The sequence below is a fragment of the Gossypium hirsutum genome, chromosome A03 (assembly GCF_007990345.1).
Source record: "Gossypium hirsutum isolate 1008001.06 chromosome A03, Gossypium_hirsutum_v2.1, whole genome shotgun sequence".
NCBI lineage: Eukaryota > Viridiplantae > Streptophyta > Magnoliopsida > Malvales > Malvaceae > Gossypium > Gossypium hirsutum.
Window position 1 is genome coordinate 111567215 of NC_053426.1, and position 25508 is coordinate 111592722.

The 25508-nt window shown below is 31.2% G+C and overlaps 2 protein-coding genes and 1 long non-coding RNA gene across 4 annotated transcripts; all 3 read left to right on the forward strand.

Moving 5' to 3' along the window:
• The first annotated feature begins 6830 nt into the window (after window positions 1-6830).
• LOC121222248 (uncharacterized) lies at window positions 6831-8319 on the forward strand. The gene is made up of 4 exons (XM_041102450.1): window positions 6831-7062; window positions 7235-7354; window positions 7457-7690; window positions 7780-8319. The coding sequence occupies exons 1-3, from the start codon at window positions 6922-6924 to the stop codon at window positions 7607-7609; spliced, it is 414 nt and encodes a 137-aa protein (XP_040958384.1). The 5' UTR covers window positions 6831-6921; the 3' UTR covers window positions 7610-7690; window positions 7780-8319.
• Window positions 8320-12676: 4357 nt separating this feature from the next.
• LOC121222249 (B3 domain-containing transcription factor VRN1) lies at window positions 12677-16094 on the forward strand. Of its 2 annotated transcripts, none has more exons than XM_041102460.1 (5): window positions 12677-13187; window positions 14597-15038; window positions 15090-15164; window positions 15234-15433; window positions 15524-16094. In XM_041102460.1, exons 1-5 carry the CDS (start codon window positions 13128-13130, stop codon window positions 15794-15796), a joined length of 1050 nt encoding a protein of 349 aa, XP_040958394.1. In that variant the 5' UTR covers window positions 12677-13127; the 3' UTR covers window positions 15797-16094. The 2 variants fall into 2 exon arrangements, with proteins under 2 accessions (XP_040958394.1, XP_040958396.1); XM_041102462.1 differs by having other exon boundaries at window positions 12685-13187; window positions 15108-15164.
• A 3840-nt stretch (window positions 16095-19934) lies between these two features.
• LOC107927833 (uncharacterized) lies at window positions 19935-21542 on the forward strand. Its single transcript, XR_001692523.2, has 2 exons — window positions 19935-20417; window positions 21011-21542. It is a non-coding gene; the product is annotated as an uncharacterized lncRNA (long non-coding RNA).
• Window positions 21543-25508: the final 3966 nt, after the last annotated feature.

The window sequence follows — 25508 nt, forward strand, 5'->3', positions numbered from 1 at the left end:
AGTGTGACCAGAATCTCGGCCAATCCGTATGCAATTGTCGTAAGTCGATTTTGTGATGATCATCCAACACCTCAGGTGCCACAGGAATCGGTTGTCGGAATCCAAATTACCGTAATACTCTGTCTGATTGGTGCATCTCCACAATAGCAAAGTTGACCAATGGGACCTTCACGTGCCAAGTGTTCGGATTTTGCAAGTATTCATCCGGAATTACTGCCCAAATTACCAGATCCTCGTATGGTGTCCATTGAAACTATATAAAAATAATGGAAATATTAGTTAAATAAAAAATACCAAATACTAAATACGAATCCACTATTTTATTATGTATGTATATATATATTTTTAATACTTACTTGTGCTTCCGACCGTTATTCTAATAGAAGCCGGATATCTTCGAGACAGGTAGGTAATCGAGCATAACTTGCCGAATGGTTCCACCTAATTAAATAAATTTTTAGCATACGATTATATTTTAAATCTACGTAATAATTGTAAATCTAATATAAAATTTACCTCGTTATGAATGGGAATGTATATGGGTGGTCCACTCGAGGACGTAAAATGGAAAGCGAAACCGTACGTATGATTGCAGTAGTGATAGGCAACCTCCGATTTTCGCTTTATTCGGTCGCATAGCCCCGCACATCTCCCGGTACAGTGTTGCCAACACGGCAGACCCCCAACTAAATTCACCAGCTGCTCTAAAATCAACGAGTTTCAGCAGCCATCTTAGATGTACAAGGTTTCGTAACAAGTCCGGCATCAGATAACCTCCAATTATCTGAAGAATGTATGCTCGAGCATATCGAATTTTTTCTAGTTCGGTAGAATCATCATCCGGCTCCGGAAATGTGCCTCGTAACCAGCCCATCTCGATCCGACCTCCGTTACTATTATCCGGAATAGCACCCAAAAGCTCGTAGCATACCGCTCCCCAATCAGCAGAATGAACAGACCCAGTGGCTGTGTCCCCGTCCACCAGCAATCCTAATTGTAAATGCACGTTTTCCAAAGTGATAGTGCACTCTCCACATGGAAGAGCAAATGTGTGCGTCTTGGGTCTCCACTTTTCTATCAACGCACTAATAAGTTTCGGGTCCAACTTGCACCCCCGGCTTATCATCGCCACGTGTCAAAAACCCGCTTCCCGTAGGTAATCCTCTATCAACGGTGATGGAGGACCAGTCATGTTACGGATATAGCATTGCAATATCCGATCTACAGACTTTTATAAGAAATAATAAAATAAAAATTATTTAAATTTGCATAAATGACAGAAATCTTAAATAATATTTAAATATTAAATTTAACACTTACCATTTGCATTTGTTTGACGGATATGTGTTTATCATCGAAGCGAATTAATTCTCCGGCCATTGCTAACACTATCAAATTTTTTTATTTTAAAAAATAAATTTAGAAAAAATAAAATTAAAGCTATTTTGAAAAAAATAATGAGAGTTTTGAGAGGAATTTAAGAGAAATTTGAGAGATCTGAGAGAAATTTGAGAGAATATTGAAAAATTGAATATTGAAAGGATTTAAGTGTGAAAAAAATGAAAGGGGTGGGGGGTTTTATAGTTTTTTTTGGACCGTTGGGGGGGTTACCAACGGTAAAAAAAGTAGCCGTTGCTACTGTTCAAACACGGGGAAAACGCTTCCTCAAGGAAGCGCTTTGCCTACGTGGACAGAAAGCATGTAACGCCCCATACCCGAGACTGTCGCCGGAGTCGAACACGAGGTGTTAACAGACTTAATTCATTACTTAAACAGCTCAAACAATTTATTTTTAAAATTTTCAGTCAAGCTAGCAATTTGCATCACAGTCACTTAAAAATTCATATCTCGAGTTCCAAAACTCTAAATCCAATTCCCTAAATTTTTCCTGAAACTAGACTCATATATATATTTACTAATTTTTTTCTAGAATTTTTGGTCAAGCAAATTAGTACAGTTTATTAGTTAAAGTCTCCCCTGTTTCAGGGTTCGACTGCTCTGACCTCTGTGTATTACGAATCAGATATCTCCCTGTACAGAGTTTCAATGACTATGCCGTTTGTTTCTAATAAAACTAGGCTCAATAAGGAATCTGTACATATAAATCATGACTTCTAATTATCTTTGAACAATTTATGGTGAATTTCCAAATTCAGAACAGGGGATCCAGAAATCGCTCTGGCCCTGTTTCACAAAAATTTAAACATCTCATAAAATATAACTCATATACCTATTTTGTTCCATCGATATGAAAATAGACTCATAATTCTTCAATTCCATATTTATTCATCATCTAATTGTATCTCTACTATTTTTAATGATTTTTCAAACTCATGTCACTGCTACTGTCTGAATCTATTTTATGGTAAATTTTACCTATTTCATGGTTTCCATGAATTAGCTAGCAATTTAGCATACATAACACCAAATATGATCATGATTAGCCATTCCAATGGCTAATCATTACCAAGCATTTCCATACCACTCAATAACCATATCATAAGACTATATATACAAAATGATTATAATGCTATACATGCCATACTCAAAATATGCAAGCCATTATGCCAAGATGGCATACGGATAGTGTGAGCATGCCTCCGATCGTTCCCGATTTCCGAGCTGGCTTGTCAACACTACAAGGAATGAAAAGGAGGAAGTAAGCATAAATGCTTAGTAAGCTCACATGCAAATAGCAAGTAACACAACTATATAAGCAAACATAAAACATCATTTGCATAATCATCACCGAGACATTCATATCACATTTTCATTTATCATCTTACCATATTGTTGTTATATCGAGTTTTCAACCCGAGGGTTAAGTACATACCTGTTCAAAGTATTCATTTCACAAAACTTACCAATACGTCCCTTTCATCTCGAGTATTCCTCCATTTGAGTAGAATTTTACCCGTTGAACACATCGGAATATAATTCGGATACATGGAAAGTTTGCACATAAGTGCCACATATGTAGCCAAGCTACCATGTAACCCGCCCATAAGTGAACTCGGACTCAACTCAACGAGCTCGGGCGTTCGCATCCATAAGTGAACTCGGACTCAACTCAACGAGCTCGGATGCCTAGTTACATCTCTCGAACTCGAACTCGGACTCAACTCAATGAGTTCGGACATTCGCATCCATAGGTGAACTCGGACTCAACTCAACGAGTTCGGATGCCCAAATATCCTAGTGACATGTCACTTGTAGCCTAATCTATTCCTAAGGTTCAAACGGGATTTTCCTCGAACACATCTCCATGCCATCTTCCGTAAAATATCGAAACCAATACTCGGTAGCACTTTATATTTAACAAATAATTCACATAATTTGCATTTTATTCGAAAATAACCACAAAGCATATATTTCATGATAAAAATCAGCATATCATATAATTAACATCAATAACTTAAAAATAACAATTATACTACATTATTTCCACATGAACTTACCTCGTATGCGAAAATGGCTACTTTTACCATTTCGTCCACAACTTGGTATTTTCCCCATTTTAGCCCGAATTTTAGTTTTCCTTGCTCTATCATTTAAAATATAGTCTATTTAGGACTCACATTATTCAAATTGACCCAAACTCATATTTTGGAAAAATTACAAGTTTGCCCCTAAACTTTCACATATTTACACTTTTGCCCCAAAGCTCGTAAATTAAACTTCAGCCTATTTTCTTATGTTTTATGACATGCTGATCATTTTTACCTTCTATGGCAACATCAAATTCTCACTCTAACATGTACTTATGACTATTAGGTATTTTTACCGATTAAGCCCTTTTGCTCGTTTTCGCTTAAAACCGAGTAGTACAAGTTGTCTAACATAATTTAAAACCTCATATTCTATCATAAAACACCAAAATACACAAATTTCACCTATGGGTATTTTTCCAAATATGAACCCTAGGTTGAATTATTGCTAGCATAAGCTTAATCGAGCTACCAGGACTCCAAAAACGTAAAAATCATTAAAAACGAGGCTATATTCGGCCATGGGGTTGAAGATGAGCAAAATTGGCTTTTAATTTTGTATTTTAATTCATTTTACCCCTAAATGACCAAAATGCCCTTACTACTAAACTTTCCAAAAATTCCATCCATGTCCAATTTTTGTCCATAGACTTAAAAATTGGTAAAATTCCTATTTAAGACCTCCTAATTAATATTTCAAAACAATTTCATACTAGAAACTTCTAGAATGCAAGTTTTGCAAATTATTCGATTTAGTCCCTAATTTCAATTTAAGCACTTTATGCATAAAATTTCTTCACGAAATTTTCACACAATCATGCAATCATATCATAGACCTCAAAATAATCATAAAATCATTATTTCTATCTCAGATTTTGTGGTCACGAAGCCACTATTCCGACTAGGCCCAAAATCAGGATATTACAAAGCGCGCCCTCAAGGAAGCGTTTTCTGTCCACGTAGGCAAAGCGCTTCCTTGAGGAAGCATTTTCCTGCTTTTTCCCCTGACAACGCGCTGACGTGGACGCGTTTTGTAAAAACTGGCCCATTTCGGTAAATTTAAAAAAGAAAGGGCTTTTATTGGTAATTTGCCCCAGTCCTAAGTCCCCAAAAATAAAATATAATAAATAATTATTAATATAATTATCCCAAAAATTGAAAAAAATATTTTTACACCACCAGACTCAAGCTCAATTGCCCAAAAAAAACAATTTTTATAGTGATCTCGGAAAGTTTTAAAAATATTCCTGGGGCACCATGCTCTATTTATAATAGAACTAAGTTGAAAATTTTCATTTTGGGGTTTCCCCCTTCAAATTCACCTATGCATACTCTACAAAAAATAATAAATAAAACCAACTTACTTTTCGATCTAACTTATAACGACTAATTTTTAACATCTGCATTTTAATTTGAAGTTAGGTACAGTGATGGATCCGATCAAGAGTTAGTGCAAAATTCTTGACATATAATAAATAAGAATTTTGAGTATTAAATTAGGAAATATTTAGACCAATAAGAAATTAGAAAATACTCCTTAGATAGGAAAATGTTAAATTGATGCATTGACTTAATTGAAAGAACAAAGAATTTGTTGTGGCCAAAGTAGAAAAAAATAATAAGTTAAGAGATACATAATAGTAGTGGAAAGGAAGGAAGTATTAAGAAGAAATTTAACTAAAGTGAAGTATAAGTCATCTTAGGAAATATAAAAAATGAAGAAGGATAACGTAATAATTAGCCCAATAGATATTTATTAGGTATAATGATTAGGGGCTATAATGTAAAGGTGAATGGCCAAAAGGTTTATTAGCAATTTTATCATTTTAGTTAAAAATGGTGAGATATTTTTGTAGAATTGTATAGAGAAGTGGAGAAAAATATGAAAGTTATATTTTTCACCACCAAACTGTCACACCCCAAATTCCAGCAGAACTTTTCTTTAATTTCCCTTTGTGTCTTTCTTCTATGGTTGAACAAACCAAGCTCAAAACCTTCAATTTATTTGAAATTTCTTTAGTAAAAACCATAACAAGCATCTTAGGGCTTATTTAGTAGTACTTAAAAAAAAACATATTTGGCTTAAAAAGTACTTTTTGAGAAAAAATGTACTAAATAAGTTACTTTTGACTGAAATTTTCAACTTTTGAAAAGCACCAAAAGCATTTTTGGTGCGTAATTACTTTCCACCCCTCCAACAACATAACACTTTTCTTCTTTTTTTTTGTGTTTAATTACAAATGTGTTAAAACCATTAATTAAAAATAAAAAAAATACAAAGTTACAAATGTGTTAAAATCTAATTACATATATTTAGGTTATATTTAAATATTTAAATTATAGTTTATATATTCTAATTAAATTTTATAAATAATTAATATTTATTACTTAAAAATATTTAAAATTTATATTTCATATATTAAAATATTAACAACAAGTTATAATAAATTATTTTTATATTCTTATTAAAATATAATAATATTAACTAATTTGAGTATTATTTAAATGCATATTTGTTACTTGATAATACCGTATATAAAACTGACATTTTATTTCTCAAAAGTACTTTTTGACAACAATACTAAACATTCAAATCTTAAACCAAACTTTTCAAAAGCACTTTTCTATAACACTTTTTAAAAGCACTTTTCAAAAGTATTGCTAAATTAGCCATTAATCTCATGAGGAAACTTCCATAGATGTGTTAAAAGAGATAAAAACAAGAGTTACGGTTTTGGGTTTTTAAGGAGTTAAGGTAAGAGATGATGAAATTATCATGTCATACATGTTTATTTTCATTAACTAGCATAGAAAGTTACATAATTTTAGTTTTAACTTATAAATGATATATGTTTTTATATGAAATTGAAGAGAAAGAAAAGAAATGAAAGGATCAAGTTGAAGAAAAAGGTAAAGAGAAGGCCAATGAGTGAGAAGAAAAGAAAATACATCATCTCAATTATTTTGTTATAAATACTGTAAGATTTTAATTTAATTTATTTAAATACTTATATTGTAATATGAAATTACTTAGGGTAGAAATGAATATATATATTTATAAATAGATATTAAATAAAGGGTTAAATTATAAAATTATGAGATTTTAAATAGGATTATAGGGGAAGAATATGAAATAGTATATTTGTTTGAAATGTTGTGAAAGCAATATACATGTGAAAAAGATCCGATACATGTGATTTATTTATTAAGGATTAAATTGTGAAATAGGAAAAATATAGGTATCGATACCTTAAGCTTAGGTATCGGTATTATTGCTCGGATAAGAAGAAATAAATTCGAGTGCGTTGAAGAGCGCTAAGAAGAGTAGAGTTGGGTAAGGTTTTTTTGGTAATTCTAAACAAAAAAATAATAATGAACGACATAGTGATGCTACCCTAACTTGGCTTCTTCGCCTAGCCTATAAAACAGAAAAATGGATCTCCGTTTGTGCTTATATCGCCAGAAAAAGATGAGGAGCTCAACAAAGGACCTGAACAGCAATATTCCCAATCATGACAAACGACCTAGCTTCTTCAAGCTAATCACACATGATACCAATGCCAACCATAGCTGGGTACCTTCTTTTTTTTGTTCTTTTTTTTTTCTTATAAATGCTATGAACTGCTGGTTATGGTGATTATGTTCAGTTTCAATGTCTTAAAAAACCAGTTTCACTATTTGTTTAATCTTTTTTTTTTCTTTTTCTGTTTTATACTCTCTCTCTCTCTCTCTTTTTATTATTACAGAGAATCCCACCAGCTTTTGTTTCAACTCATTTACCAAAAGAAGTACCCATTGAAGCCATTTTCAAAGGTCCTTCAGGTGATTGTTGGAACATCACACTGTGTCGAAATAAAGGAAACATGGTAATCCAATATGGTTGGGACCAATTTCACAAAGACCATTCACTGGGAGACAATGATTTATTGGTTTTTTGACACAATGGGAACATGTGTTTCGATGTCCAGATTTTCGACAAAACCGGTGTCGAAAGGGAGACTGGCCCGATGACCGGTAAACACCGAGGCTTTAGTGTAGAAATCAAGGAAGAAGATGATGCCAACCGAAAGAACACACCATGCCCTCCAGTATGTAAAAAAAAGCCAAGGAAAGCATTGTAAAGCAGCTATTGATTTCAGTTCTAAGTTCCCTTATTTCAAGCGTTGTTTAACAAGGTGCAATGTGGAGCATCCATCCCACTGGTATGATTTACATATATGCTTAATATTCGCATTACATTATTATGACTACGTTTTGATAAGTGGCTGATATTTATGGGTTTTTTTGGCAGAGCGTGCCATCTTCATTTGCCAAGGCACAATATCTTCCAGAAACCAAGAAGGAATTTACTTTCTCGGCCACCAAACAGGGATATTGGAAGGTGGGTTTTGTGTGCATGAAATGGACAAGGTTTTCTCCCATATGGTTGGTGCAAGTTTGTAAGGGATAACGAGATGAAGGTGGGTAACACTTGTGTTTTTGAGCTGTGGCTCCTCAAAAAATCGAAGCCCATATTTTCCACAAGTATGATCTGTAATGTGTAAGGTGATATCCTATTGGGATTTCGTGGGATAGTTTTTAAATCAGTAGTTAAAACCCCTTTATTTATATATATATATATATGCTTGTTGAGAAGAGATGGATCCGAAAGCGTAGCTAGAGTGGTACCATATACTTTAATAATTCCACTAAAAGGTGTACACAGTTCTTCACAGAAGAGGGACAAAATTCTCTCGAGAGACATAATATCTTTCATTATTGAGGGATCGAGTCTATATCTTCGTTGACTACACTTTAAAAACTTCTCTCGAACAAGCAAATCCCTTTAACCTCGTGCTTTTTAACTGTTATGATTAAAAATATGAACTCTAAAAAGTATACACATTTATGTCAATAACCATCTCATTCACGATTTTAGAAGTTATATTCAACTCTCTTAAAAACCTTTCATCTTTTTATTATAAAAATATCATGGAGATCCTTATATTAGAAGTTAGATTGGATTTTGTCTTCTGTTAAAAAAGGAAATCAATCTTTTTGTTAAAAAATTCATTCATTTTTACGATTAAAATTGGTTTTTGTACGTTAACATGAGGTGTGTATGTGGCACATCACATGTAACTGTTTGATTATTCTATTAACCATGCTAGTTTTTAATTATAAAAATTGAAGAGTAAATATACATTTTGGCACCTAAACTTGGTTTTACTGTTTAAATTGGTATCTAATGGTTTTTTTGTACAATTAAGTACCTAAACTTGGCCTTAATGTTCAAATAGGTGCCTAAACTTTTTTTTATCTAGTTAGGTGTATGAACTTGGCTTTTTGGTTCAAATTAGTAATTGAACTTGACTTCATAATTCAAATTGGTTCAAATAAATCATTTACTGTAAGTACTAATTTGGACAAAAAAGTAAAGTTTAGGTACTAATTTGAACCAAGAAGCTAAGTTCAAGTACCTAATTGGACCAAAATAAACTTTAGATACCAAATTGAACCTTAAAGCAAAATTCAAGTACCAAAATGTATATTTACCTAAAAATCTAACATAATATTTTTGAACTAAATAATCACAGTATAAACATAAGGTAAAGCCAGAAATAATGTGATAAGAGATGATATAAAACTAAAAAAAAAAAATTGATGGAGTCAAATCTTAAAAGAAATTATTAAAATAGCTTAAATTAAATTGCACACTTTTGAGAAGGGCATAAAATGCAAATATTCTATTTAAATAAAATCTAAAAAGAATAAAATTGAGCAATTTACATTTGGGAGGCACTAAAATTAAAACTATACCATTCATCCAAATAGACCCAAGCCTTCCCTTTCCCCTACCCTCTGCTTATAAAAATAGAGAGATGAAGTTAACTTAAATTATATGAACTGAATATTAAATTGAGCCATAATAGAGGGATTAAAACCAAAATTTAACCCTTGGAAAAGATTGCCTATTTTGATTTCTCCATTTTTACTGTGCATGTGATTCTGGGTGTGGTCCCCATTTATGATAGCTTAACACGTGTCCAAAATATTTGACTTCTAAATGAATGAGACAAATAAAAAGATATGAGACTTGCTGGAGTGGACAAACTTCGTTTTCCCTTTTCCTTTTTTGACTCACTGCACTTTTTCTGTATTTGCAGAGTGTCCAACTCAGTTACCACACTGAGTTCAACCATACTCGGTGAATTAATGGGTCCTCCACTTCCTTAAAAATTTAGTCCCCTACTATTCATATTTTAAAATTCAGGTCCAATAATTAAAATTGTTAAAATTATTTTTTTAAATTCAGATTCATGACAACGTCATCGAATTATTATTTTTTTTAATTTTAAAATGTCACACCAGTAAATTTAACAAAAAAATAACAATGTTAATAATTGGATTTGAATTTTGAAATCTGAAAAGTAGAGAGACTAAATTCCTAAAAATAAAAGTATAAAGACTGAATTTCAAGTTTGTGAAGAGTACAAAGAATTATGACATATTTTAACTTATAAATAATGAAAGACATAACTAAATAGTTAGCTATTAATAATGCTATACCTGAGACGCTAAATTTTAAACTCGATAGTTATTAATATTTATTTATGGGATCATACAACATTTAGTCACTAAAATTTTGAACTTTTTTAAATTTAGTCCCCAAACTTTTTTGTCTATATTAATCTTCAAACTTATCAACTTTTTCTAGTTTTGGTTTGTGTGATAATGTGATGCTTTTTTGTCTATACATGATAATGTGTTATGTCATCACAATGATCAAAACAGAAAAAAAGTTGTCAACTTTGGTAGTAATATGGATAGAAAAAATAAGTTTAAGGACTAAGTTGAAAAATTTGTTAAGTTCAAAGAATAAATGTTACTTTATCTCTTAATTTATAATCATTATAATATTTAATCATGTTTAAATAAAAATATTAATATATTTACTAATATTAAATATTTTATTAAGTTGGTGTCACGAGTCAATCAAACACCAACTCAATTATATAATAATAAAAATACCCTTTGAGGGTGGGTTTTATTGTCATTTCAAATATTTTATATAAAAATATAAATACACATAATAGAATTTAAACTCGTATCAGAATAATTTTCAATATCCGTATTCTACCATTCAATCAAAGTTTATTTTTTTTATGTTATTTATATTAATTTCTTTAATAAATATATTTATTTTATTCAACAATGAAATTGCATTTATTATTTATGATGCATATTATATTATATTTTTGTTTTTTAATCTTTAAAAGGAAAATATTCCAATCAACTTTAAAAAAGGGAAAAAATGCTATTAAGAGCAATAAATTATACAGTCATTGTAAAAATATGGAATATGCCAATTTTTGCATAACTATAAATTTAATTTTTAATTTATATTTTTTTGGTAAACTACTAAAATAGTCACTTTTGTTTATTTCAGGTTACATTTTAGTCATTTATGTTTGAAATGTTAAAGCTTTAGTCACTTACATTATCGTGTTGTAACATTTTAGTCACTAAGCCGTTAGTTGTCGTTAACGGTGTAACAGTAAGATGACATGACACGTTAAATCATCATTTCAATAAAAAAATTTAGGTTAATTTATACAATTGGTCCCCATATTTGTTCGTTTTGAGCAATTTAATTTTTTTCTTTTATTTTTTTAACTCTCCTTTTTGTTTTCTTTATTTTCCTCCCTTCTTCATTTCTTTTAATATAGTTTTTCTATATTTTTCATTAGTTAAAACTAGTCCCTATAGTTTTATTTTTTAAAACAAATTTTTTTTGAGTGAGTCAAGCTTATGGACTAGTTTAACAAATGGAAAACATAGAGAAACTAAGTTAAAATAAATGAAGAAGGGAGGAAAACAGAGGGAGAAGCAGAAGAGAATGAAATTTAAAAACAAAATTAAAATAACATAAAAGAAAAAAATAAATTTCTTAAAATGAAAAAAATATAGGGACCGAATGTAGAATTTAACCTAAAATTTTCTTTTGAAATGATGACTTAACGTGCCACGTCAGCTTATTATTACACCGTTAATGGCGATTAACGGCTCAGTGACAAAAATGTTACAACACAATAATGTAAGTGACTAAAATGTAACATTTCAAACACAAGTGACTAAAATATAACCTGAGGCAAACAAATTTGACTATTTGGGTAGTTTACCCTATTTTTTTATTAATATATATTTTTTAATTTTTGAACTAAATTTGTTCCTCAACCTTTAAAAAAAAATCAAAATTTACCATCAATATTTTAAAAAGAATCGTATTGATATATTTTTTAACGAAAATATTAACTAAAATATTAAATATTTAAACATGGTATGCATCACCGTCTACATGTATTTCATGCATTTTTTAAAAATATTTATGAACTCTTTATATTTTTAATTTTATAAAATTTAAATTATTTGTTGATGTGGCATATAAAATAATTAGTATCATGACAATATGAATAACATTTGGACTGTCACACGAATTGTCACGACAACTTCGTTAAAAATTAATGCTTTAGTTAGCATTTTCGTCAAATAAAAACGATTGGCTTTTATTGAAAGGTCATTGACCAAATTTAGTTTAAAAATTAATTAAGGCTAATTTGGCAAAAAAAAATTGAAACTTTGAGAATTAAATTTATTACTATTTCTTCTTCTTTTTTTCAAATAGAGGTCTCAATTCTCGTAATTTTTTCTTTTAACATTAATGAATTTGATTACTATTTAGTATCTATACTACTAATAAAACTCATGACTGAGTTTGTGTCACGGGATAACTGGATACCAGTTCGGTTAGTAAATGACTAATCAATCCTTTTATCAAATTATTATTTTGATAACAATTTTATCTTTTCATACTTTTATATCGTTTACAAATAAAAGAACTAAAATTAAAATATCTACAGATTTACCAATAAGTGGTTAGGTGCAATGGTAAGACACATTACATTCCTAAGAGAAGGACTCAAATTCAAACATTGGAGATGACATTGTTGTGAGGGGTAACCATGAATTCCAAACATGGATCGTAATACAAATAGAAACACCAAAAATATAAGATAGTTGGGTGACCAAAAAAGATAAAATAAAATAGTTGAGTGACTATTTTACAATTTTTTATAGTTAAAATATTAAAAAAGAAATTTATTAATAGTTGAGTGATTATTAATGTTGTTTACTAATATTTTAAAATTAGAAACGCCTATAAGGAATATTTTATTATTGAAAACCAAGAAAAGCTGGTGGTGGGTCACACGAAGAATGCCAGAGTTTTAGAGAAAGCGAGATTAGAACTCAGTGAGTGAGTAGCTGAGTTTACAAATGTTCCAATGATGAAAACTCAGTTCAACTTTTAGGTTTTTTTTTTCTTAAAAAAAAAACCACAAATTGTGTAAAAAAAAAACCAGTGGGGGAAGCAGAAGAGGAAGAGAAGGCCCGGATCTGAAAGCTCTTTCTTTCTCTCTCTGTTGAATATCTTTTTCATTTTTTCAAAAAAATTCTCTATTTTCCATGTGTAAGCACTCAACAGAGTCTTATGATTTGATCCAGTGATATATAAATATATATATAGTAGAATTAGATATATATACAGCGAAAAAAGCTCAAAAAAGCAAAATCATTATATGATCTGACAATTTCTGCCAAATGCCACGCCCTTTTTTCCATAAGCTTATTCTCTCCACTACTCTCCAGGACAGGAAACTGGTAAAATTACTCAAAACCCAACTTTATTTTTGCTTATGTTTTTGTTTAGGGAGAACAAATATATATTGGGTTTAATTTAAAATTTCAATATAGGGTTTTTTCCCTTGGGGAAATGGATCATGGGTTTTTGTTTGTAATGTTTTAATTTTGGGTTTTGGGGTTTGAAGTGTGTTTTATGAGATTTGGAGGTAATATTTGAATGTTAAGACCTGCTGAGATTATGTTTGGTTGATGGAATTGGATGAAAATTAGGGAGAATTGAGAATTTTTAGCTTAATGTTTTTGGTAGCTGCTGTGAATTGTGATACGATTTTATTTAAGTAATCATGGATGAAACTGGGTAAAGTAGAAGGAAATAGAAGATCCTTCAAATTTTGATGTCAAGTCTTTTTTTAATGTATTGAGGCTGGGGCCGGGGAGGGGGGGTGCTTATTCGAATCAATTGAAATGCATGGTATATATTTTGCTTCATTTTGAGTAAATTCTATTGATATATCTGAATTTGAGTTAGTATATATCGGAGCGAAGCAATCAAATTTTTACTGGTTCGATTTTGCAGGAAATAGTCTGTTTTGTAAACAATAAACAATTGTAACCAAATAGGGTTAAATGCTTGTTGCTTCATAGTTTTAAATGGTCCTCATTTTAATGGATTTCGTTAGCGAAAAGAAGTTGAATGTCGAAGTTTTAATTAGTGTAACGTTTTACTTTAGCTTCCTATGATCTTCCTTCATGTGAGTGAAAGCTTATTAGTTTTTCACGTTTGGTCTGATCTTCTGAGTTTGGTATTAATCTACTTGGGTCGTTTGTATGCACTGTTTCGCGTAAACAGGAAGTGGGGAAAGCACAGCAGGTCTATGTGACTGTAAAATAAAGTTTTTTATTTCCTAGGTTTTGTTGGATTGAAGAGAATAACTAGGCTTATTACTATGGGTCTATTACTTAAATTGGGTATTTATCGAGTATCAACACATTGCCGTAGGTCTGTTTTGATATTTCTCTCAGGGTTTTTTACCAAATATGCACCAAATGTGAGGCTATTTCATAATGGTGTTTTATGAACAAGCAAGAAAGTTCATCTACATCATGTACACGGAATTTAATGTTAATCTCTTACGGTTTCTTTTTATGTTTTGTCTAGGAAAAAGTATATACGGATTACGTTATTGATTATGATTATACTTGCCATGTTTATGTGTGATGATTTTTATAATTACATCCTTTTCTTTGTAATGATTCGATCTTCTCATTTCAATGCTAGTGTTAGATAAGAAGACAGGGGAGTAGTTTTCTTCATATAACATGATGTGCAATAGCGCGATGTTTTGAAATCTGCCAAGTACCATTTGAATCCCAATTTTCATTATTCGCCAGATAAATAAGCCTAACTTGCATTCCGGTGTTTGCAGAGGATACCTGATAACTTTATTAAGAAATTCAGGGATGAGCTTTCTGTTGCTGCCGCTCTCACTGTTCCTGATGGTCATGTTTGGCGTGTAGGAATAAAGAAAGTTGACAACAAGGCTTGGTTTAAGGAGGGTTGGCAGGAATTTGTCGAACGTTACTATATCAGTGTTGGCTACTTTTTGATTTTCAGATATGAAGGGAATTCCGCTTTCAGTGTTAGCATATTTAATTTGTACAACTCTGAAATAAACTATCAAACAAATGCTCTTGTTGGTAATCAATACAATCTCGGAAGACAATATCCATTTGAAGAACTTGAAGATGATGAATGTGTCTCTCCAGCGCTGCCTAATTTGTTTGGTGGGTCCAAACTTAACTGTATAAACTGGAGTGGAGAAGTCAACCATCACGCACCTAAGGGTGTTAATAATCAACCTATTCGCGGTATGGCTTTTCATTACTGTATTTGAACCTAAAAAGATTCTGCTAATGAAGTGAAATTGCATTCTTCAGGTGCAGAGCTACCAAAACTGAAAAAACCAGGGAGGAAAAAGCAGAAGTTTGAGCCTAGTAAGTCCTTTATTTGTTTTGCAGCATATAAGGTTTGGAAATTTTCATTGGTTGTCCAATGAAATGTAGGTGAAGAGGATTCATCTCTTGGACATGAAGATGACATGGAAATGCGTAATAGATTTTATGAAAGTGCTTCGGCCAGGAAGAGAATTGTGACTGCTGAAGAAAGAGAGAGAGCGATTAATGCAGCCAAAGCATTTGAGCCTACTAACCCTTTCTGCAGGGTCGTCTTGCGACCGTCTTATCTATACAGGGGATGTATAATGGTAAGCATTGAATACGATGTGCCATACATGCCCTTTTGATTTCACCTTATAGCACACCACAGTCAACATTTTGATTTTTCTCTATTGCAGTACTTACCATCGTGCTTTGCTGAGCAACATCTAAGCGGGGTTTCAGGATTCATTAAACTTCAGCTTCCGGATGGTAGACAGTGGCCTGTTCGATGCCTTTATAGAGGAGGCAGGGCTAAGTTCAGTCAAGGATGGTATGAATTTACATTGGAGAACAATTTGGGGGAAGGAGATGTCTGTGTCTTTGAACTGCTCAGATCGAGGGAATTTGTGCTCAAAGTCACCGTATTTCGTGTAATGGAAAGTGCTGGACTAATGTACCGGTCCCAATAAAAGCCAACTCGAGTTAAACCAGTTATAAGTATAGTGGCTGCCCGGCTGGTAATTTAAGGAATATTAAACTCTGTTAAGCTATTCTTCCTTTCGGGTGACGTCTAACTTTTACGGTCCTCCATAAGAAATTTAGCTTCTACCGCCATTTTGATGTTCATAAGTTTTTATAATGGTAACTTTTTTCCTGCTTAGGATAGTTGATATGAAAATTTTGTGTCTCGACTAGGTCTGTAAATAGATTGCCCAATGAAGTTGAACTCGAACTAGATTGAAAAAAATGGGTACTTACTTTATGGTCTTTTATTTTTGGTGGAAAAAAAAGCTCCATTTACTGCTTGGATTGGAATTCCTAGAGATACTTTGATGCTGTATAGTCTCTAGAGCTGGTCTTTCATTGATGTGGATCAGTTGTTTCTAGCTTCTTTGTCTTCCCCGGTTTATCTCGTGATAATAGATTAGCTATGGTTGTCATTGATAGGCAGTCGTTAACCATACGATGGAAGGAGATAAGGATCATGTGTATATTTGTGTATGTATATAGGCCTATTCATGAGGGTAAACTGAAGTCATAGCAGTAGAAATGGTGATTTCTGCTACCTGGTGGTAAAAGTAGCATGGAGCCCCTGTAATAGGTGTCAGATTGTATTTTGCTCCCTTCACTCAAACAATGGGCAAATTAGTCTCTGTTAGTTAGATTAAAGATTAAATTGGTCATTTCTATTAAAAATGTCATCTATTTTTACTGTTAAAAACTGAAGTACTTAATGAAATAACTAAACAATTACATGTGATATATCACGTGTATCTCATGTTGACGTAAAGGGACCGGTTTTTAACACTAAAAATAGACGAAATTTTTAACAGAAGGATCAATTTACTCTTTGATCTAATGTGCAGGGTTCAATTTGTTAAGTTTTTTTAGTAGAAGGGCAAAATGTAATTCGACTTCTAGTACAAGAATCTTCATGGTACTTTTACTGCTACAAGATAGGCAGTCAATATACTAAAACTATATGATATAAGTATATATATATAGTTTACCACTATATGAGATAAGTATATATATAGTTTACCACTTTTCTAATTGTATAAGTTGGCTGGTTTGATTGATGAAATTGTTTTAATAATTAGTGTTTGAAATTTGAGGGTACTTTAAAAGTGAGAGTTCACTCAAAGTGGATGCCATGGAATTCAACTAAAACTAAGCACACAAAAGAAAGCATTAATTAACCAACAGTATCCACTCAATTAAGTTGTACATGTTGATGAACTTCATAGAAAATATTTAGTTTAATATCTACTTTGGTCTCTATACTATGGTCAAAATTTCACTTTAGTCCTTTTTACTATTTTGAGGGTCACTTTTCCCCTATTTTCATTCCATCTATCACGTTAGCGCCTTGGCCATTTCATTAAAAAAGAAAATCTCACGTGTTCATGTGTTTGCCCCTTGACAGGTTTAATGCATATTTTGGTCCTTGTACTTTAGTGAAATTCTCACAATAGACCCAATACTGCAGTAAAATTCACTTTGGCTTTTTTATTAATGTTCATGTGTTCGCATTTGATTGCCTTAAATGGCCACTTGAGTTTTTTTTAACGGAAATGGTCATGAAAGTAGAGAGAGCAAAATGACCAAAAAAAATAGTAAAAAGGTGAAAGTGAGAATTTCACTATAGTACAAGAGTCAAAATAGGTATTAAGCCTAATTATTTTGTAAAAATGTTTAAAATTCTTTCATATGGTATTGTAAAAACAACATTTTGCTAATTTTATAACTATAGTAGCAAAAGTTAATTATAATTTCATGGTTTAAATATATCAGGTTATCTGTGCTTTATTGAAATTTAAAATTTCGTTCTCGTACTTTAATTTTGAGACATTGAGTCCTTGTATATGATCTCTGAGCTAAACTCCATCCATTTTGCCGTTAGTCTCTAATGTGGCAACTATTGAGAAAAAGGCAAAATAACTTTTATAATCCTCAGCATTTACAGTTTTTGTCAATTTGACATTTACACTTAAAAATACATAAAAAAATATTTTTAAATAAAAATCATAAAAATAAGAAATTATACATTTTTAAGAAAAATTAAAAATTAAAAACTCTCTAAAATTCAAAAATAAAAATTTAAAAACCATTACTACATTTGAGAATCGTGATTCAAAAGAATGACTTAAGCCTGCTAAACCCACGAGAAGGAAATCTCTATTTTTATCTTCCGAGTTTTTGTGCTTATATTGTTTGCTTTGAAACTTTTATATCCTCTACTCATGGATCAGATACTTTCATTTACTTCCCCAAGGGATGAACATTGTCGAGTTCTTATCCAATATATATTGGGTTTGGCAGTCAAGAATTGATGCTCAGTGTTTACTAAATGGAATTGAAAGAATTATTAGGTTTAACAGTGTAGAAATCAATCATAGTTGTGTTAGCTAAGCAGATGAGATGATGCTGAGACATGACTTTGTATTAGTTTCTTTTATGTTTTTAAGTTTGGATTTTAAATACTTTTCATTAAAAAAAAGGGGGCAATTTTTTTTTTTAATTTGTATGTTTTTAAATTTTTTAGAATTTTTTTTTGGAAATATGATTTTTTTTTTAATTTTAGACTTTTTATGTACTTATAAAGTAAGGGTCAAATTTACAAAAAATTGTAAATATCAAAGGCTATAAAAATTATTTTACCCTTTTTTATAAATGCCTACATTAACAAGTAACAAAAAATTGGATGGAAATTAGCTCCAGAACCAAGATTGTTAAATAAAAAAAAAGTACAGGGAACCAATGCTTCAAAATTAAATTACAGAAGCTAATTTCAAAAGAGTATAAGAACCCTCATATATTTAAACCTAATTTCACCATTTAAAACATAATTTTTTTTAAAAGCGTGACATATGTGTCATTGGACATTGGGTATAATAAAAAAAATAAAAACTTTAATATATCAAAAAAATAAGACACTTTTTCACATTTTCAATCATAATTATCAAGTCTAAAAATCTCGCAAATTGTATATTAAATAAATAATTAAAAAAATTACTTTGTTGATTGAGTTTTACTTCAATTAGCATCGGCATTGTTGTGCTCGTGCATGAGAATGTGGGTATATAAATAATTATTTTAAAAATATAATATTATATTTTTAAATTTGTTGAGTTTATGTTTACATATAATATTAATATCTAAAACAATTTTACAAACTTATTAAGGAAGGTTTAAAGTTGGAGTTTCGCTTTGTAGACAACAATGATTGAAAATAGTTTACTTTGTAGACAGAAAGCCATAAGAAAACTTGGATGAACAAAGAGAGAATGGTGATTCAGGGTAGGAAGAACGTGGAAGTGTGTGTGAGAGAGAGATCCCTTGATCCTTTAGTCTTGAGGGTTTTATGTAGGATGGTGTCGATCCTTTTTAAAGTGTCACATGTTGCTTTCTTATTGTTTTCACATTTCTTATAGTTCAGTTAGTCATAGGCATCTTTTTCGCTTAGTTGTGGGTTTTCATATCAGAGTAACGAGTAAATACAATATATAAGGTTATGTGCTCATTTGTATCCATAGTTTGTCAATCACTTCATGAGATCGCCATATTGTAGGATAAGGTTAAAAAAAGACCTCATAAGGTATAGGTACAACAAATGGCTTTTACATTGAATGACTAGTAAAAAACAAGTGATTTGATTGGTTGAATTAAAAACTTATTAATTTTTTTAAAAATTAAAAAACACCGTTCAATTGGTTTAATTAGTTTTTATAGTTGATTTAATCGATTCATATTGGTTCTCAATCTAATACTCTAATTGATTTAAAGTCGTCTGGATCACAATCCGATCAATTCTTAATCTAATTGACCCGACCAACCAATTGCATCCAATTCAAACATCCTTGAGTACAACCAATCCGGTTCAAATATCCTTAAATACAATTGCAATTTTAGTAGAAATTGAATGATACTTCCCGATAAAGAAAAGCACGGAAAGTAAAACATTATTCGTTACTTTCGAGGAAATGTTCCAAAACTAGAAAACAAAACCATAATTTTATTTTATTTTTAGGCTTAATTCACGATTTAAACTTTTAACTCATTAATAGGAGGATAATGCGCTTAAGCGCACTTAAATCTACATCTTTTTCATTGACAACAATGTCAAACCAATCCGCTAAAATTAATCTTTAATGAATAAAAAATGCCATGTGGCATTCCTTCTTCGTTTTGACCGAAAAATAAAAAATAAAAGTAAATATTAGTTTGAACTCTCTTTCTCCAAGTTTTTTCTTTCATCTCTTTCTACCCGATCAAACTCCTCACCATCCATAAATATTTTCCCCTTTCTTGCATCTTCTTCACGGCAGCACCATCCCCATCCTAGCGCACTCTCCCCAAACTCCATTACAGAGGCCCTTCTTCACTGCAACACCATCGCACTTCCCAAGCTCCATTTCAGCTTCTGTAAAATATCTTAAAGTCTCCGCCGTGGGTACAAAAGAAACCTCCTTTTTGGTGGTTTCGGCTCCCTGAGTTCGAATTTAGGGTCGGTTTTTTTAGAAACTGGCCAAAAAATCGCCAAAAAGGCAAAGAACCCTTCGGCCACTTACGGTAGAAAACGAACACCAGGTGAGTTTTTTTCTTTTTATTTTATTTATATATATAATAACAGATTCAAAAAGAGGAAAAATAAAATAAAAATTACCTTTGAAGTTTTTTCGATTTTGCATTTCGATTGCTTTGTTTGTTTGAGGGGCGGTTGATGGTGGCCGAGGCTAGGAACGGCGGCGGCACTAGGGTGCGGCGCTAGGGTTTTTATTTTTTCTGAAAATAGTAAAGGTTTTGGGCCTGACGGGCCATTAGGTTTTTTATTTCGGGCTTTTGTAAAATTGGGCTATTGTAAATGGACTGTTGTTGTTTTTTATTATTGGACTTTAATTATTTTTTCTGTTTGTATTTTTTCTTTCGGTTTTTTTGTTTTGGCCCGGGCCGACGAAATTTGGCTTTCACAATACGATATCAAAATGGTGATGGCTGACTTTTAGTCAATCACATATCTGTAAAAGTTGCTCAACTCTCATCACAAAAAAAAAAAACTGGGGTTTTCATTAGCTTTTAAACCATGCACATGCGATTTAGTGAGAGTGAACCAGTTATGAAAGAGCTTTGTTCTAAGATATTAACACCTACTGATGTTCGGGTTCGTCTTTCATTCCCTACAGCTACGACGAGGGAGCATTTCAAGCTTTTAGAAGGGTCACAGTCGTTGGATTTTCAAGTCAGGGACAGTTATAGTAAGGTATGGACCTTTAGGCTTTGCACTGGGAAAAATGGTCACCTTAAGCCTGTGTTAACCAAAGGGTGGCGTGATTTTGTTAAAAGAATGGGTCTCAAGGTGGGTGATAAGGTGATTTTCGTTGTGCATGGGAACCATAATGATCAGCTTGGGATTCAAGTTAAGAGGAACATAAAGCTACTCGGTAATGAGCATTGGGCATATTTGTAAGTGACTTATTGGCTCAATGGGGGTCTAAATTTGGTGAAAATTTCATGTGAAAAATGGGTCTATCCTACTTGTTTGATGCGTGTCTATGTTAAATATTATATACATAGCTAGGTTTCTGTTTCTCGAGCTACAAGCTTCCCGGTTAATTTTGTGTCTTATAGGGGTAAAACTACTATAGATGCCTTTATACTATGAATCGAATTGTATTTTGTCTCCTCTATTAAAAAAAATAAGTAAATTAATCCTCATATGTTAGCTCAAAAAGCAAACAAGTCATTCTGTTAAATATTTTATAATGAATATTTTATAACGAGGGCCACATGTAATGTGTTCACGTCAATTTTTAATAATAAAAATTGATAAAAATTTTAACAATAATGATTGATTTATTCTTTAATTTAACGTATAATGATTAATTTAACTTTTTTTTAGTAAAAGGGCAAATGCAATTTGAGTTTTAGTTACAAAGGTTTGTGTGATATTTTTTACTTCATAGAAGGTGTGTTTTATCAAGGTGCTATAAAATATAATATATTTACACTAACGAAGTTCAAATCATGTGGTTAGCATTCCCTCCCGTAATTGTAATATGTATCAAAAATATATATATATATATGATGTATATGGTGTTATATAATTAATAAGATAAATTATGACAGTTTGTTTTCTAGCTTTCATGCATGATAAGCAAATTAATCTTTCTTCAATTTGCTCGAGGTTTGGTATCTATTTAAAAATTTCATTATAGTTAGATTCTATGATATCCTTTTAAATTAATGGTTGAAATAAAAAAAAAAGTAAAAAAAAACTTCAATCCACCGTTGATCATGCCACGTAGCATTTACATTAAAAAAATGTGAGTTTGCCCTTTAACCAATTTAACAAGTTTCAATGCTAAAAAAGATAAATTGATTTTCATGTTGGGGGAGCTAAATTGATATTCTGCTGATGAGTTTTGTCAAAAAATTAAAAGGGGATACTGTTGGGACCTTAGTTATCCTTGTATATGAGGTTTCTCCTTGTATTCAAAAGTTTTTTGAAATGAATGGTTTGTCACCATGTTCTATCCTTTGTTCGAATGGTTGTTTGGATGGACTTTTGCATAACAATTTGGACATGACATTTTTTACTTTGATCTTTATGATGTATACTCTATTAGCAAATGATCCTCAGACCATGTTTTATTCTATCCTTAATGAAGTTAATTGAATTTGGGAGAGGAAGAGAAGTAAGGATCGATTTGCCCTATCTCATACCCTATCCTTTTACTTGGAGGCCAAGCTAGCCGTTTTACTTGGATATAAAGGAAGTTATTGGATAAATATTCAAGATAATTCAAGAGATAAATTCAACTCTTAACTTAGAGTTTTAAACTTATTAAAAAGTTGCTTGAAGGGCTCTTGTATCAACCTATATATAGGTTGCTGGGTGACTACATTTGGAGTGGTTGTGGAGTGCATTTTGAGATCTTTTATTGAGTGTTTTATTGATCTTTTGATTTGTACTTTTGCACTCTTGTGCTAGGCATTTTGTTGGAGAGTTATTGTGATTCATAAGTAAGATTTTGGTTGAGTAATTTGTAACAATTGGGGTCGTTATATGGGCTACAATTATTTATTGTGTAAGGGTAGATTGAGCTATCTAATAGGTGATTCAAATGATAGTTGAATAAAATCATGCACCAAGCGAGGCACCACTGAGTGGGATTGTTTTCCAAACTTCATTAACAAAGTTTGTGAGCCTAATACTCCTCTCTTCCTTTTAATCGTTTATTGCCTTAGTTTCACAGTCTTGTTCGAACTTGTGTTTGGACATCAATTGGGATAGAGAATAACTTGCCACCAATATCCCATGATTTAGATTCAGATGAGTATGATATCCAATTATGTGTTTGGCATGTATATATTCAATTATTATTATTTCTTTATTTTTTTAAAATATTGTGTATTTATATCAAAACTAATATTTGTTGGATTGAGCGAGGAATTTTTGTTAAAGAAAAATGTTCATAGCAATTATTATGGCTAGCTAATCCTAAGACCTTCTACTACTTGTAAAGTTATATGTATGCATTGTGTATATGCATTATTAAACTATACAATGAAAGGAAATTAACTCTTATATATGTTCCATGGGTTTTATCATATCAATAAAAAATTTGAGATAGTTTTGTTAAGTGGGGTAGTCATGAACTTTGAACATGAACCATAAAACGGGTACGAAAGATATAAAAAAGTTGAGATGAAAACTCTAATTCATTTTAGTAATTGTAACTCAAAAATATGAATCCTGTTTAATCTCTTGATTTGAAAAAAAAAATGAATCAAAGATAATAAATATCAAGTTTGTTGTTATAGTTAACTCACTAAAATAAACTTCGTCATTATCACCTGGCCTAATCGTAATCTCATTGATTATGATATCGCTTATGAACGACCCTTCACCAAAGATAGGTGTTAAGCCTCTCCTTTGTATGGAACACACATGAGGCCTCACCAAGTCCACATTAGTTTCACCATCACCTAGTTAGAAAGGTTATCATGTTCCCCAGGAGGTCAACCATGACAATGCCGACATAGACACATGTCAAGATCTAATGCCAAGGTGACAATCATCTTTGCTTATAAATACCCCTTCTCGGCCTTAAGAGGGCCTTAAAAAATATAATTTTTAAAAAATACAAGTTACTTATTTAAGGACTTTAATTTATCATATTTATAATTTTAAAAAATATGATTTAACATTATATATATTTTATATTTTTAAACTTTTTTTAATTATTTGAATTTATATCTTCTTTTAATAAAATTTTGGGAAAAATAATTTATAAATATTTTAAATTTTAGAAGATTATTTATTCTTTGTTATTTTTCTAAAAGGACCAATTTGCACATTTTCAAAATTGTGAGAGACCTAAGGGGTATTTACATCAATATTTTATTTGAGTTATTCGAATTATTCAAGTCTTAAATTCAACTCAACTCGAAAAACCAAATTATTTATTTGAGTTTATTAGAAAAAAATCAACTAACTAGATTCGATTAACTTAAAATTCAAAAAAAAAATCAAAAATTTCAATTCGAATCGAATTTTGATCATTTCTACCGTAAATGAGCCTTGAATCTTTCAAGTACTAGTCAAATTCTCGTGGATGAAAGTAAACTCCAATCACTAGTAACAACAATTTGGGTCTATAATGCACGTTTTATTTACAAACCTTTTTATGCAAAAATGTGTAACACGCTTATATATATTCTAAGTTCAAAAGTCTCAAATTTTGATTCTATGAAAAAGAAAACGGTTAATATATACAGAAGTACTTGAACTTGGTAATTTGTATCTACTTGGTATCTAAAACTTTTTTGAACCTAACTGGTACTTAAACTTGGAAATCGTAAGCCGACTTGGTACTTATTTTAGTTGCCTGACTAACACCGTTAAAATACATTGACGTGACACTAATAAGTAATAGCATGGTGAGAAAAATAAAATAAAATTTATAAAAAATTCTTTTTTTCACATGCCAAATTGTTAAGCTGCCATGTTTCACTATATTATTAGTCGTTAATGCCACATCAGCACCACGCCAACGTATTTTAATAGTGTTAGCTAGGTACTTGAAAAAAGTATCAAGGTTTTTACGGTTTCCAAGTTTAGATATCAGTTAGGTTCAGAAAAAAGTTTAAGTACCAAATAAATATAAATTGTCAAGTTTAGGTACTTCGGTGTATATTAACCCGAAAAAAAAATTAAAAGAAAGAAAGAAATGGTGTAATCTTTTCGTCTAGTTCTCAAGAAAAAGAAAATCAAAAGACGTACGGTATGCGAAAATGCGAAAAACCCCTCGAGTGTTTGACCAACTAATATAATACTTAATTGCAGGGGATAAGAAAACTTTAGGGATCAGAATTAAATTTTGAATTTTTGGGAGGCTAAAAGTTAATTTTATCATTACATTAATTTATAATGTCTTAAAAGACCTTTTTAATTTTACCATTTTCATAATAATGTCGGAAAGTTTCTTAAAATAATGAGTGGAATCGCCATTGAAACTTCATTGGTTAAAATTTTATTTTAATCACTTGAAATTGAAGATTTAGTCCTCATATGTGACAATTTTATTTAATCAACACCTTTAATTATTTCAATTTCCATTTTGGTATTGAAATAAGTGTTTAAAAAATCCATCTAAGCATTTCAACTAGACTAACATT